This window comes from Ooceraea biroi, chromosome 1 (genome assembly GCF_003672135.1).
Source record: "Ooceraea biroi isolate clonal line C1 chromosome 1, Obir_v5.4, whole genome shotgun sequence".
Lineage (NCBI taxonomy): Eukaryota > Metazoa > Arthropoda > Insecta > Hymenoptera > Formicidae > Ooceraea > Ooceraea biroi.
Window position 1 is genome coordinate 16841499 of NC_039506.1, and position 16815 is coordinate 16858313.

Genomic DNA, 16815 nt, shown 5'->3' on the forward strand with positions numbered 1-16815 from the left:
TGCCGCGCGTTATATTTCAATATTTAAATATGCGAGGATCAACGTTCTCCGCGACACGATGCACGTGGTCTCCCGAAGTGGATACTCCACTCCGAGAACGATTCTCGGCGGGTGCGAAGCCCCTGGTTAATCATGGGACATCGTAGGGCGCCGCTCTAATGATATTCAGAAGCACCTTTCCATTTATATCCCCTTCATCGACTACGTCGTACTTGAGTTTCGTGGAGTAGGGAAATCCTCTCCGCGGGGGAGAGGACGGGGGACCGAGGAAGTGCCGGAACGCGCGAGCGGTCGGGCGAAACTTCCTCGGATGAGGTCGACGGTAATAATCCGCTGTTTAAAGTTCCCAACAGCCTCGTGACGAGGGACCGTGGAGATTTGATTTAATTCGTCGCGTCACGACCTTCGACCCGCGAACCGCGCGGCGTAGCGCCGAGGCCCGGGACACCCCTCAACCCTTCCAGCGAGCAAGGAGATCTGCAGGCGTCGCCCGAGATACCGTGAAATGCTCCATACTTCTCGACGAAGGAATTTGTCCCGCGCAAACTTTAATCCGTTTGCGTTGCATTGTTCCCGAACACCACGCTCAACGTCTCGATTTTTCATATTACCAAGTTTCGAATTTATTTATTTAACAAAAATTAATTTTATATGTGTATACATGTATTCTCTTATCACTACCGACGCATCGTACGTCGCAATCGGCTTCGGAATCAAGCTCGGCCGACCATCATCGACGCCGCGAGCATCTCCGAGCAGGTAATACCTCCGACCTCCCGCGGTGTCCCGCGGAAATGGTTGAGCTCGGTTGTAAATCAGGTATAACTAGTGACGTAACGGAGGGTGGTGCGCGTTACTCACTTGGCTTGTCCAGATCGGCGAGTTCCACCGACGGCGAGTACGCCGCGACGGCAGCAGCTACCAAGACCAGCACCGTCGTCGTCGTCGTCGTCGCCGCCTTCGTCACGACACTCCACCACCGCCACCTCCACCACATTTTGTCCTCTTTTCACGCGCACTGCACACACCCTCGACCCCCTAACGGCCGGCGGCCCCCTTCAGTCGTTACGTAGACTCGCGGCCGTTGCGAGCCGACACTAATTGCAACCCCCGACGCTGCTGCTGCCGCTCTCGCTGCCGTTGATGCCGTTGTCGTTGCTGTTGCCGTTGCTGCTGCTGATGATGTTGCTGGTGATGTTGCTGCTGCATCGCTGCTGCTGCTGCTCCGCCGTCCACATCGTCCGCTCTTTGTCGACTGCCGTGAACCAACACGCCGCGTGTCCGTACCCTCTATCTCCTCCTATTTCGCTCACTTGTCGTCATTTAATAGGATGCCCGTTATTTGTCTTTCGAGCCTTTCAAATACGGTACGCGGGACTCTAACGACGACGCGCGTTATCGCCATTCGGCGTTCCCATCTTCCTCCGGAAGATCCTCCGCTTGCTTCCGTTTGCGGAACTCGTTCTACCTCGAGACTGATTTGAGCACAATCTACCTCCAGCCAGGACGTAATCCCGAGCGTAATTCTTCAAACGGGAAGCGCTGAAATTTTATCGCACCGCCGCTTGTGCGCTTATCGTCCCGGCTTCATTCCGTTCGCGATCGATGCATTCTCTGCTAGACAGATTCGTTATCCGCGCGAGATCGCTCGCACGGTTTTTGAACGCACGGTTTTTGAACGCGCGGATGATCGCTGGATTTGTTGGATAAACGGATCCGTAACGGCGCAGCTTCCGTTGACAGGCTACGGGCTAACGATTATAGTTTTATTGTCCGTGGGAGGGCGACGCAGCGTTGGGGGGTTGCGACCCCTTTCCAAGATGGTCCTCCTCGTCGGATTCCACGGAAGCGCCTCTCTACCTCGGCGAATCACACTAATGTGTCCGCCCGCGCGGTAAACCCTCGTGGAATGATGTGAAATCCGCTCCGCAGGCTGCGACCGAAGTCGAAGACCGAACTTGCAAAGTGCTCTCGACGTATCACGGGAAATTCTGCTCGGAACTCCGACACGAGTTCCGTCCGAGGGTAACCGGGCTGCGAGGAATTTTTGGGGCACTTTCGCGGGGTTTGCAGGACGCATCCGTGTCTCACGATCGCGGCGCACTATCAGGAGGATCTAGAAGCGCGGAGAGAGACTGAGAAACCCGTAAAACCGATTCATCTCCGAGAACTCAATCATCTTGGATCGCTTGATCGGCTGTTCGAAAGCGGAGTAGCGTCGCTCGTCGAGATGTCTTTCAGTAAATTAAAGTTCTGCGTCTATCGAAGCCACGCAAACGTTGAGACACTGGCGCTCACGAGTCGCCCAGCAGACGTTGTCGTTTTGCTGCGGCACAGATCACGATTTCCGCCGTTGCTCGACTCCACTCCGGTGTTCCTCGACACATCGACGCCTCGTCCAACTGCGTGCGCCCCAAGTCGCGGGCGGTGAGCTTAATCGCGATATGCCACTGATACCGCGTATCGATCGAGTGCGACGAACAGCAGTCCTGACCTTAACGCGCGTCGCCTGTTAATCGAACACACCGGCGACACACTCCGGATATCCGAAGCGCGGTGCTCGCTCGGGTCACGGCGCGCGGCCGATCGAGGGCTTCGATTTTTTTTTCCCTAGCCACCCCCGGCGCCGCGGTGACGCGCGAGCACGTGCGTTACGCGCGTACGATCTCGCGGAACAATCTCGCGCCCGTTTCAAAGTCCAGGAAAAATTTCGCAAATCGGAAAAATCGAAAAAAAGAAGACAGAGAGATGGCAACGATGCTGAGCGACGTGGATCGAGGATCGCACGTGCGAGATGCACTCCTGTCAAACTGGCACTCTCGCGTTTCTGAAAGAAACCTCTAAAACGCGCCGGAGAGACGTGAGCGTAGCGTGCCTCCGCTACGTCGGCAGGTCGTTTACTTCCGGTTGATCGATCGGCACTTTGCGGGTCGCGACGCGGCCGCGATCGATCGGACGATTGTCGGGCGACGACGACGCGCGCTCTCGCTCCGATTTTGATTCATGAATCACTTAGGCCGCGTCATTCGCGTCGTGACGAGATCGCATCATCGGCAGCGACAACGGGGCTCTCCTACGGCGAAGCCACATCGAGTCCTGACCCGCGGCGGCTCGGTACTGAAACCATTGAATATCTCGAGGAACCCTCGCGGCTCGTTTCGGCTCGCTCCGCTCGCGCTCGGTCCTCTTCGGGCACGCTCGCGCTGTCCGTCCCGTTCTGGACCTCCCGTTCCCTCGCTGAGCCCATCTCGCTCGCCCGCTCGCGCGCGTTCCGCTCCGAAACTCCCACATTCGGCGCGTTTCTTCCATCTCCGCGCCTGTGTCGCGCGGCGAGGCCGCACTATGATTTACCGGCGCGCCTAATGAGCCGACCGAATCACGTCGCTGATGGTCCAGAGCTGCGTGAACGCAGCATCTCCTCCTCCTTGAGGAACGAAAAACCGAGGCGCGAAAGTCGCTCCGGCTGATGGTGGGACGGAATGTCAGGGCCGTTACGCTCTTACGCTCCTCAAGTCTCTCTCCGGGTCTCTCCAATGGGATTTCTAACGAAAGAAATCGCCATAAAAGTGATCCGAAGCTCTGCTCCGGAGCGGGTCCCATCGACGAAAGACAGGTATGCTGGAGACGTAAATTTGCTGGGCGTAAAACGCGACGTTCGGTGTCAATTAAAAGCGTCGCAAGAAACCATTCGTGATAGACCGATTGCTCGAAAAAAGTGATGCTCACGCGCGACACTCGATTTTTCCCGCGTGATCCATCGGGTCCGAAGGAACACTCGCATGTTGAAATCGGAGGGGACGATAAATGCGTGCTGGAAGAACGGGGGCACGTACTCACGTCACCGGGTACGGTGTTCATGAAAACTGATCGTTCGTGCGTAGCCGGTGCATGCGCACGCGATAACGGCCTTCTCGAAGCTTCATGACTACGGGAACTCGCTCCAATCACGGTAAATTCCGGCTTTCGTGTTCCCATCGCTATCGGCAATCGCCTGCAAATCACTTCCTAATCCTCGTCGAGTGGGTAACTGCGCGAAGGTACCGCTCACCTAAATCCCTTTTGAATGCCGAAGGAAGTTCCCGCGGCGCCGAATACCGGTTGCCCGCGCGGTATCCTGCATCGTTATTTTCCCAGGCTTTTCGCTTACGTAACTCGCGCCGATCGCGTTAACTCGAGACGTCGTCGTTCGCTTCTTTTCTTTTTTTTTCGTTAATTACGAAACGCGACACGGTTGTTAATCTCAGCGACTGTCGGCGATGTACCCCGTCGGAAACCGGCACCCTTCCGGTCTTCCTCCCCATGACGCGCATAAAATGCTCTTCGTCACTCGCACTTTGCAAAATGTGCAAAGTTCATTAATGACCCGGTCGCAGGATCCAGCGATCGGTGATGATCGGCGATGATCGCAGCGATCCTTTACGAATTCATTAGCGCATTATTAATTGGTGGTCGATGACCGTACGAAATGATATTCAGGCACATCGCTGTATTAATAGCCGTTTGAATATTCGAGCGAGTTTTATACATTAATTCGTCATCGCGTTAGATTTTATTACGCGTCTCGTGTGCGTGCGTGCGCGCGCGCATGAACGCGGAATCCGGTGAATCGATACGCGGGCGATAAACAATATTTAACAACGTTCATGCGTTCTAATTACATCGATATTCAAAGCCAATCATAATTGATGGTATCGCTATTTGCCTAATGTTCCGCATCTTTGATAAAGCTACGCATTTTAATTGGCGCGAGCCGATCGATCTAATATTTGCGCGATAAATATTTCGCCGTTGTTGTCTATAAAATATTATTACGAGTCAATATCGTCGCGCGGCGGCGCGACGTTCAATTTAGACAATCGCAAAAACGCGACCAATTATTCCTGGCCCGCTGGAAAGGGGCAGAAAGGGGAGAGACAGAGGGGAGGGCGCAATCGATCTCACGAGAGCGCGATGAAGCACGATCGATTCTCCTGGGTCATTGATCGGCGGCCAGGACAGATTAACTGCCGGCTAAAAATACCCTGAGACACGGAACGAAATATCTGAACAAGAATAGGCACGTTACAGGCGTGCAGCAAGTGGACACCCGCTCGTGAACGCGAGTTACCTTTCGCTCTCGAAGAAGGGCGATGATTCCGCGATTGCGGTAATGACACCGCCACTCGCTTTCTTCGCGAGGATCGGCAGTGCCGATCGTCGATCTTTGGTCTGTGCCGCCTGGCTCAGGTCAAGGGTGATCGTTCGGAGGCGCGTGGAGAGAACTCAGAACTTGAACAGGCGCGCGCGTGTTCGGTTTCGTCCCGAATCGGCCGATATTTCACATCGGCCGCACAGAGCCTCGCTTTCATGGACGCCCGGCGAATTAGAACCCGACACCGGCGTCATGCATCATGGTACATCACCGAACACCCAGGCTGTTAACCCAAAGCGCAAGCTGGATACGATGTTACAGACTTCCCTGTGTGCTCGCCGACTTGTCGAATAAACCATGAAGCCTGTCAGTCACATCGGCCGGCCCCTCGCCCCCGTCTTCCCGGGAGGCACTCCGGGACGCTCTGTCCTCTGCCAGCGGCTCTCGGGATGGCCTCTCGACGGGACCGCGTAATCCGAAAATTGGGTTTTACCCTATCGTTTGACAGGTGCCACAAAGGCGATCGATTATGCCGCCGAGTGGACTCCGATATTCGAATATCTTAATTGCGCGCCCTTCCGCTCGCGTCCTCTCTGTCTCACCCTCTTCCTTTGATAACTGGTTTAATTCTCGTCTTTATACGCGATCGGGCTTCGATGACGATTGCAACGTGCCGATCGATACGCGCAAGAGCGGACTGCACGAACCAGCTCGCCCTAGAACTCAGTTCTCGGCTGATGGAACGCGCGTTTTGTAACGTATATAACAATAATTATTCGCGGAGGAGAGCCGCGTGGGGTGGTCGCCAAGAAAACTTGGCGCTCGTCGAGTGCCTGAAGAAAGAGACACGAGGGAGAGAGAGGGTGTACCTTGCGGAAACACGTTATGGAAATGTATTGTAACTCGGGGCTACGCGTGCATCCCATCGTACGATTTTCCCGCCGTTATCGCCGTCATTTAACAAATCCCGAGGCGGAGATCGCGCGCCCATTGTGCCCGCAAATCACTCGCCCGCCAAGACACTCGCGTGAGTAATGGCGCCGTGTCTCTTATTACCGCGGCGATTTTCGCAGACTCACACAATAATACCGTTCCCGCGCTCGCGATGAAAGAACCGAGATTCGTAAAATCCCTCCCCCGCGGAGAGGTAAGCGGCGAGGCGGCGGAAGGGAAGTCCGCATCGAGCCGCGAGAACGTTCCTGTTCGATCATGAGCGCGTCATTAATCACCGGACTAATGGCGCTCACTATTTCCCACTATTGTCGCCATTATCGGCGGGATCGATCGGGAAAATGGAAAACCGCCCGTTCGTTTGTTTCGCTTCCCCGAGAAGAAACGAGCGGGACGGCTACCTACTTAGGAGGGGACGGCGTCGGCGGTGAGAAACACTCGCGATCGTCTCGGGAACTCGGGAACTCCGGTGGTTAACGGTGGCGCAAAGATGGCTGTACGGTGGATGTAGCGGTGCGGCGCTCTCCGGCCGCCCCTTCTGGAATTTATGCCGGTGTTTACGCGAAGGTGGATGGCGTTCCCAGGGTGGAAACCGGCGGCGCCGGCCCGGAGGAATAGTTATTACGATCGGCGAACCGCCGGAAATTCCTGTCTCTCCTTCGCCGCAGCTTCCGCTCGTCGGTTCGCCGTTCACCGCTGATGTATTCTCGCCCCTGCGATTTTTCACCCCTCCTTTCTGGAAACGCGATCGCCCCCTCACCGAAGATCAGGAGAAGAGGGTAAAGGGCGCCGTAAGGGCGGAACGAGAAATTTGCGCGGATCGGCGCGAATTCCGCGAAATTACCAGCGGATCGGATTTTTTCCAAGTTTTCGGGGGGCGCCCGAGGGGACACGAGGGATCGTTCTTGAATATCCATTACCCCGTGCAATTTCTGGGAGCGTTCGCGGTCCGTAATCAGACGGGAGGAGAATGACCGGCTCCTAATGCAATTTTACGGGATTCCCGGCTCCCGCGCGTTCGGAAGTTTTCTGATTTAGCGGCGAGCGTTCTCGGACGGTGTATTCCATCGCGCGCGCGGTCCTTTGGCTTTTTAGTTATGAGCTGTTTTAAAATGAATTATCAGTATGAACCGGGCGCGCGCGCGCGCCCGGCCCGGTTCAATAATGTCCGTTCCGCCGGCGCGCGCGGTAAAAGTTATGAATTACTCTTGGAAGTAGCGGAGAACTCGGCCGAACTTCCGCCGGGGCCGAAATCAAGTTTAACATCAGCCCGCGCGCCGCGAGGTTTCCCCGAGATATCACCCCCCGACTCTGAGCGACGGCCACCCCCTTCGCTTACTCGCTCGTGTGTGAGGATTCCTGTGTTTCGCTGGAAAACCTCGTACATCAAAATTCATCGTCGCTGTGTGATGCACGTCGCCGCGGACCCCGTCAGAAGCAGTTGCTCTCTACGGTTTCGCTTCAATTATCGTGTAATTTAATATCCAACATGAAATCGAAACTGCCCTACGCGACTCGCGACGCCAACGGCGTCCAACAACGAGATTCCACCATGCCGTGCCATGGTATTCCATGTCGTCGCGATTGGTTCTCGAATCCGGATTGTTATCACGCGCGGCGCACGCGAAATATTCTCAAGCAGGTCCGCTTTCTTATTTTTCTTCTTCTTCTTCTTTTTTCTTCGTGTTCCCCTGCATCTGTTTGTAATCCGGCGGGGGGAGGGGAAAGGTGCGAAAGGCGCCTGAGATGCCGCCGATCGCACCTCATGAGAAACGTGGTCGGGCAACGATAATGGACAACAGGGCGTGCTATGAATATCACGTCTTTCGCGCGATGCGATCTGCATCTTCGCCCGTGTTACACCTGCGCGCCGTGACGAGCCATGGGAACCCATGGCGTGGACAAACCACGCATTATGCAGATGACGCCGAAATCACGCGGCCTCGCACCTCTGTTTCTCCTCCCCATCTACCTCATCGTACTCCTCCTCCTCGTCGGCAGCGGCCGCCGCATTCTTATGGTGAAGAAGCCGGCAACCGCAAAGTACATGCTTCATGTACAAATTGAGTGCAGAATTGCCAGAGTCCTCCTCGGAGATACAAGGGTGTGAATGTTACTTTCCAAACTCGTCAATCTTTCCTTAACGAGCTTATTTTTATCGCGAGTCCGCGATAATGTTAATTTCGTCTCTTAACCTAATGTATATTATTAAATACTTGTATATTATACAAATAATATTTTGTTTTATTTCCTGTCTCTGTTATATGTATGCTTAATAAAATCCTTTCTACTTGAGCTATTAAAACCACAACACATGCACGAATGACGAAGCAATACAAAATATTAAAAAATACCTGTCGCGATAAATAAATCGTCGTGACCGAGCTGAGGCTTTTCGCGGTGATGGGACTTTATTCTCTCTCGCACCTAACCGCCACCCTCCACCGAACGGAATTTTCAATTCGGAGCGCATTTACGTATCCGCAAAGGGAAACAAATATAATTTTACAAAATTCATCCACGCCAGCGAATGTAACGAGGGCCGATGGATCGATATACAATGGAGATAACGGGTCCCGAAACAAACGGACGAAAAGAGTAAAATAAAGGCAACCTTCCTCCAAAGATTCCGCGGATATCAGCTCCATTCGCCACCACACGAGGTTTCACCGCTCCCGGGGCTTTCCCTCTAACGAGGAACGACTTGTCCTCGTTACCACACCGGGAAAACAGGGATCAAGAGAAACGTAAGCGGGAAAGATGTTTCCCTCTGAACCGAAGGATTTGCGGAGCCCACGGGAGAATTAGTTTCGTGTGAGGCAGTGAGGCTCCCGAGGAGGTGGACGAGGTCGATCCCACTGACGACACATGTTCGCCGCATGCAAATATCACGTGAAATGCCTGTGTAATTGAGCGAAGGGCCCCGTGCGAACGTCTAAAAGACCGGCTCGGTGTACTTTACTACCGTAATGCGCGAACGAGAGATTTAATTATTTCGATAAAAAGCTCGCATTAATCGGATTAATCGCGATTGGCACAACGCGAGCGCGGTTCGAAACGAAATCCGCATTCCGCGGTTTTGGCGGATTTGCGACTTCGCAATGAAGTGGTTGCGCTTCGAGAGGCGAGGGTTTCTTTCCCTCGTTAAGTCGCGAACGTCAAATGAATCGCGAGGGAAATTTCTTTCGTGCTCGCGCGAGATGAGTAATTAAGATAAACGCAATACTGCGCTTTTTGCAACGGAAAGGGCGGGGAATCGGCGGAGATCAGGAACGGAACAGCGTAAAACATAATGTTTCAAGTGGCGCTTATATTCTCCGGGCAAACGGAGAACGGTTATTGGTTCCGCGAAGAAAATACAACGGTAACGATCATCAACGGTCGATCGATCGACTCACGCACAGTCGTTTCTTGCGAGTTCCGTGGGTGCTGGAGCACAACACCTATAGCGAGACGATTGCGTGAAAATTAGACGGGTCAGCACTTTCGAATTGTTTTTTAAGTGAACACTGCCGTTGGCAACACGGCGAAATGCCATCGAAATCACAAATTTTCCACTTCTCTCACGCATGTAAAAAGCTGGTCTGCAGCGCGTGATTGAATATTTGATACAAATATCGAAACCAAATTTGGCGATTATTAAGCACAAGCGTTGCCGAAAATAATAAATGAAAAAACGCAATATTTGTTAAGCAAAATTATTTTGCCAACGTGTGTTTGTTTCAGAGGCGAAATTTTTATTTCATATTAAACTTGCATTGCATAGCGTGGTTTTATGAACTTTGCTGAAATAATGAATAGAAATGTTTAAACCACAGATACACACGCGAAAATATGTTTGACGAAGCGTAACTTGCAATTGCTGTTATCATTAAAAATAACACGAGGACGATAAACAAAATATTTTGAAATCGCTGGAAAAGTGAAAAAAGAATTTTTTTCCATTGTCCAACGCAGGAACCGCGAAAACAACGGCCGAGCTAAATTCGCCAGAATGAGACATAGTTGCTCAACAATTTTAGTTTCATCATCATACAGAGAGGGCGAAGGGGGATGCGATATTGCGGCACATGAGTTACACCTGCTGCGGTGCTTAAACACGAAGAAACGCAAGAAATAAGACAAAAAACGATGGTTGAGGGAACAACTCGAGCGAAAACCGCAGAGAGAGAGAGAGAGAGAGAGACAGAAAGAGAGAGAAAATTAAAAAGGGAAAGAGAGACAGAAAGCGAGAGGGAGAGCAAGACAGATGCCGCACGACACGACGTTATTAGACATTACGAAAAGATTACGTTTCGTGGGCTCCTTCATATACGCAAGACAAAGAAAGGCGACCTTTCTTGCGAGACAGGGACAGATAAAGCCGCTCGTGTCGCGCGTGTACGCGTCAGAAAATCGCGAACGAAAATGTTCGCGTCAGTTGCGCGTAACGCAATGTTTCTTCAGAAGAAGACTGGGGATTTCTCTCTTGATTCTTGCTCGAAATCAATTCCTGGACATCGTCATCGCGCCTGCAAAGTGCAGGCTGCGACCGACACAGGTGACGATCGAGCGAGGGGGTCGAGAGGTCGTTTCGTCGTCGCTTCCGGATCTTGCGCGAACCCTTAATTTCCACCCCCTGCCGCCCCGTCCGCGCGAGCTTGATTCGGGGCTCGTGTCGCACGGCCGCGAGCGTGTCACAAGCCGCACGGTCGAGCATCGGCGTGTTGTACATCGCTCGCTCGCTCGCTCGCTCGTTCGCTTACTTGCGCTCGCAACATCATTACGGCATGCATCAGATAAAAGCATAATTAAAGGGTTCGCGCTTATGCGCGGGCGCCATGTTCCGCCGGCGGGCATCGCCTGCGGGCGCCGGAACGAAAGGGGGTTGCTTCGGATCGCGCGCGTGAAAGAGACGGATAGAGGGCGGGACCGAGGGGGGGATCAGGTGTGGGATGGGGATGCCGGTAAATTGTAAAACGTGACACAGATTACGCGCAATAGCGGTGCCCGATTGTAATAATAAATTATCATCGACGGGGGTGGATGTTAAACACCGCGCGTCGCGGCTCGCGGCAGGAAATTTCGCCGGGGGGCACCGGTGCGGCAGCGGGGGTGCCGTGTGTAAAAAGATTTTACAATAGACATCGCTATGAGGTGATATGAATCGCTGCGCGGTGGATATAGATTGCACTCTCTCATACGATGTCAGCAATGTTCGTCGATATCTTAATTATTCGATTCTGAATAAATATTAATTGCAACGGATCAGGCGAGAAATCGAGCGAGAAATCGGTTTAATTATTAAATGTAATAACGAAGACTGAAGCTGTTATTAATGAAAGAAGAAGTCATGTAATTCAGTAATTTAAATTACGCAATTCCAGAAAATTATGTATTAATTCGGTAATTATTACTAAATTATGTAATTTAGAGGGAATTTGCAGATAATTTGTTGCACATAATTTTGTTAATGCGTTAATTCTCTTTTACAGTAAAGCACAGCCGACTGTATAGCGTAAAGCGGTCTTCATTCTGCGATAAGCGTTATTTAAGATACTCAAATTAGCTCAGATGATGTATTAAGCATCGTGCGAGATGCAGAGAAAGCGATTAATCTTGGGGAAGTAATTTAATTAAGCGAGGATGACACGCGGTTAATTTTACCCTTTGTGTGTAATTGCCTAAGTTGGCAAGATTATCCTGCAAGCACGTAAATTGCTTGCATCTCATAACGTCCGATTAATACAACAATAATAATATGCGCGAGGACTGCACCGCGATGACGCGTTCTGCATAACGCAAGAGTGCAATCTTGTCGACGTTATAATAACGTAATGAGAATCCGCAATTTAATTTACTCCAGACTCTCTGATAAACGTGTAATAACCCCTTACAAAATTTCCAATATAATTGGATATTAAAAACTTCATATTTCATGGATAATAAGCATTTAATACAACTGCAACATAAGCAGCGTACTCTCTTCTCCGATCCATTAAAATCAATGTAAACTGAGACTATAAGAAATAAAAATTGCAACACAATCGATTCAAGCTAATCGAGACTTTATTATCGCCATTTGTACAATATGTACAATCAAGCTTTTCTATTTTTCCCAATTAGCGAAAGGAAGCGTAGACGCGTTCTCTCTCATCTCTCCCGCCGATCCTCTCGAATAATCAGCAACATCCGCGATAAGAGTCGTCGATATTTTCCATGGTGGTAACCGCCGCGCAACGTAATGGATACGATATACCGGATATACACGGGGGTGGATTTCGCGTTCGCCAAACGCGTGCAAACAACGCGAGCGCGGCGCGATACGTCAAAGCAGCGCAGCAAAGCGGGGCGAGTTATGAATTCGAGGGGTGGACGGGCGAGGAGAGAAGGCTCACGACAAAACGCGGCCCGGCTCTATTTGCAGATTGAATTGCCGATATTAACGAAAAATTCATTAAACACATGCGATTTATAGATTATGTACGTACGCGCGCATTAATAGCGCTTGGGCGCACCTCTCGCAATTTGGCTTTCGAAATTTTCGATGGGAGATAAAGGGGCCTCCTCTCCTCGTGCCCTCCCATGTCGATTGTTTAATCTTTATTGCCGCGGTACGTTTGATCATAAATATCGTTATTTAACGGGAGACCGACGGCGCCGTATTGATCAACATAAAGGATTTATCGGCCGCTGTAAAATAGATCTTACGTTATCGTTATCTACTAAATTGAATATTGACGCGCCCAAAATTTATACTCGCGCGTCCGTTTTAATTCCACGCCGCGCCGCGAATCATCCCTCCATTGTGGAATGATCAATGCGTGGGTAAACGTTGGAAGAACGAGCGAAAAAGTAAAGATACATTCAGATTTCCTCGACTGATCGATGACCCCTTCGAGACTTTCCCTTCGGTAAATGTCTAAAAAAATCAAAGTAGTAAAGAGAGACAGACAGACAGAGACAGAGAGAGAGAGAGAGAGAGAAAGGGAGGAAGAGCGTCATTCGGGAGCCGGGAAATTGCCGACACGTTTTAATGACTTCATCAGCGAGCGTAGAACTTTGTAAGAGTGACGATCACCGTGGCAGAGCGGGAGTTGCGCGAGAGCGGGGACGCCCGTTACGTTCTACATTCTTCCCAAGATCGTCCCCGGGAACGGGGCGAGACACCCGGGGGATGAATGAGAGCCCCCGGCTCGACCCAGACGAGCATAATGAGATAAGATCCTAGGGCGGATAAGGTGTTTCCCCGTGCACGCGCGTGTTGCCCTTCCGCCGGCGAATTCCAGTAGTCTCTTTCCGTGAGTCACGTTCCGTAATTGTTTCAGAGCGCAATCAGTTACAGTTCGCCGGCCGGTAATTACGCAGGGCTCGCCCATCCGGGGTCCGGCATCTTGCGAGGGAACCCCTCGCGGAGAGTGCCCCTTTTTTTCTCTACCGGGAAAACGGTTTTCCACGAGCGTTCCTGTCGGGGACGACAGAAACCGACGTCCGGCGTTCATTCCTTTGGCGAAAGGGCAGGAGAAGAGGATAAAGAGGGTGAAGAAGGGAGCTGCGAGGGGGACCATGAGACACACCGGCGGACATTGTCACGTGATGGGTAAACATCCATTACCTCGATGGGACGAAGCGGCCGGTTCCGGTCGCCCGGGACGATTCGGTCGTTTCAAAGGAGAGGCAAATCGATCCGGCGACCTTCGAGCGCCCCCGGAGGGCAGGCAGGAAAAAAGGTGGACGTCGGTCGGCCCTCCCGCCGTCCGCCCCCATGACTGGTCGCTTCCTCGATAGATATCTAGCGGAGATATTACGATCTCTCGATTGGATTCGATCGACCGTTTCGCGGGGCCTCTCTTCCCCGATCTGGATTAGGAGAGGGAGAGGATGATTTAGAGTTAATTTCGGACGGATTATCCGGCCTGCGTTTCTCGAATCGGCGCGCGCGATTCTTCCTTCCATGGTCCCTCTCGGCAATTCGGAATGATTCGTTAAAGCGTGAAATGGAACAAGATATATATAATGCGTTATATATTATATGTATATAACACATGACACCTTCTCGATCGGCAATCAATCAAGGCTAATTTCCGCTAATCGGCGGAAGAGTAACGCGTGACATTTTTTGCGAAAACTCAAAATTAAGTTCTATTATATTATTATTAGAGTTCTCTGTCTCTGTCTCTCTTTCTCTCTTTCCCTCTCGCCCTTATCTACTTTGCGCACGTGCGGCTAACGACATCCGTTTTAATCATCTTGCATGATTAATGTCGCCTAAATGCTTCATCAGACTTCGATGGTGGTTCTAGATTAGATGGACGTATTAAGACTCGACGCTACGATGACCCGTTTAATTTTGACTTTGTCGAGGCTTCATGAATGAGACATTGCCCTCTTGAATCGGAAGTGCGTTTCGTACGACGAGCGATCGCGGAAACATGTAAATCCGCGAGCGCATGATCGCGAGGCGCCGAATTTATTACACACCCGGGAAAATTCATTTAGCGTGACGGTTGTCACGTGATTACGCGTCGTAATTAGCGAAATAACACCTGGACATTTAATAACTCATCGGCTCGACCGGAACGAGCGTTGTGTGACGCGAGCGCGCGCTGAAATTGACGCTGAAAATCTTTCGAATTTTCGACTGCACAATCTCGCGAGCGCTCGTACTCGTTTACTTGCCGCTGATTTGGCGCAATCTTATTAAGTAATTTGTTAATCACCCGCGCATCCCGAATGTGATGCGATCCTTATTAAAGAAACGGGAGCGAGCAATGATGTAGGAAAAAAGACACATACAGATAGAGAGAGAGAGAGAGACAAACGTTTCGTTGCATCTGCAGAGGCGATCAGATTCGACACGGAAGTATCGAAATGTCAAAACCGCAAACGATAAAATTTCCATTCTTCAAAAAGGTGAGAGGAAGCGGCGACGCATGAAAATCGCGCGAACGTATTGAACGCATTCGATCGAAATGAAAAAAAAAAAAAAAAAGTAAAAGAGGAAAAAAGAGGAAAACGTTCATCATTACGTTCCATCGCATTTGCAGCGAACGTTCGAGGAATCATTGAAACGTCAAAGTTTTATTCTCCCGATATCTCGCGCAAAATATTCCACAGCGACACAATTTCTAGCGCAGCGCCGCATCATTAATTTCGAAATGTGCATACACATACATGTATATATGCATGCACGCGTGTTGGTGTCACGTGCGACGATAAATCGAAACGGAATAAAATAACGTCGAGAATAAAAATAACAATAAAAATCACGCGAGCAAACCAACAGCTCGCTCTGATCACGATTAAAGATCAAAGATCGATTCTTTCGTCGCTCCTCTTTGTCGCCCGCCAATCGGGGTACTGCTACCCCTATTCCCTGAACGATCGACGTGGTGCCGATGCGAGGAGCGAGTGAACGGGCACTTCCTAAAACTACCCTTAGTTCGAAATTAGCAGCGGAAGCGCGCACGATCCGCGGGGCCAACTTTATATCGGCCGGTTCGGTCGAGAAAGTTAAACCGTGACCCCCGGGTGCCAAGGGAGACAAGGAAGAGAGAGAAGGAGAACCAGACAGGAACCCCCACGCGAATCCAGACGTCATTTATCGGACATCCCTCTCAAGGTCTACGGGTCCCGCCACCGTGTATCTCTTCCGCTTCGAGGCGCTTCGCGTTACGATAACCCGACCGCCGGGGTGAGTTTCATTCCGGGATTACTGGGGAGGGTGGGTTGACTTTCCCGGCCGGCGGTTACCAGTCCCCCAACCACCCCGCAGTATTCGCCGTCGCGAGACCTCGTATTACGAGACGGGACAGGCATCGTAATGAGCGACGGAATTACAGGAGGCGAAAGCTACGAGTGTGCGAGTTCCGCGCGAGTTCGGTTCCGCGAGAGAGGTCGAGAAAACGAGCTGTCGAAACGACAGGACGGCGAATTAACGTGAGCTCCGGCTACGGAACGGGACTTCTTTCTCGTTCTGGAACTCGCTCTGGACCTGACCGGCGCGGCCTGTAATTTCCGTCATCCGGGAAACTCCGGGGAGACTTTTCCCGGACGGTGCGCTGCGCGCATGGCGATTTGCATATTTATGGGCTAACATGGGTGGGCGGCTTCGATCGAATTCTTAGGATCAGAAGGAGAACGCCGCCCGGGGTGTCAAAGCACGGCGCAGTAAGCGCTGTGAAACACTTTTAATGGTGAAAGAGCAACACTCTCTCTCTCTCTCTGTCTCGTGTGGAATAACGCAGCGATCAGGTAACAGGTGACTTGTCCAAATTATTCAGAATGAACAAGGTGATTGTCTACCTAATCGATCGTTTCGAGAGGCCTCGCTGAGGTTTCGCCCGAGGCGTCAGCTTCGGTTCACTATTTCGCTTCTGATCAGATAGCCATTAAGCCTCGTTTATCCGCGTTGCGCCATTGACGTGGCGAATTCGCGCCGCCTCGAGTTATATCATCTCACAGCCGAGCCGTGGAAGGTTGAAATCAAATGCCGAGCGATTATATAGCCTATAATTGAATAGGTGGGCGATGCAAAAAGCCTGATCAAAGCGCGACGGTTTGCAAGGAAACGGGCTCTCTCGCATACTGACACGATGAGGAAACCTGCGAAATCATCACGCACATTGTGCCGTACCGTCACAAGCTTTCTGGTCTAATTCATCACCAAATTGACGAAAACGTCATACGCTTAATGGCAAGTTTTCGAGCGCACAATTAAATCATGCGGCGAATTGCAGGGAAATAAAATTACA

The 16815-nt window shown here is 51.3% G+C and overlaps 1 protein-coding gene across 1 annotated transcript in view; it reads right to left on the minus strand.

Moving 5' to 3' along the window:
• The window catches only part of LOC105274944 (hemicentin-1), an 88989-nt gene extending 85879 nt beyond the window's left edge, over nucleotides 1-3110 (minus strand). The window contains exon 1 of the mRNA XM_011331442.3: nucleotides 862-3110. Within this exon, the coding sequence (XP_011329744.2) occupies nucleotides 862-997 (136 nt within the window). The 5' untranslated portion in view covers nucleotides 998-3110. The remainder of the gene's footprint in view (nucleotides 1-861) is intronic.
• Nucleotides 3111-16815: the final 13705 nt, after the last annotated feature.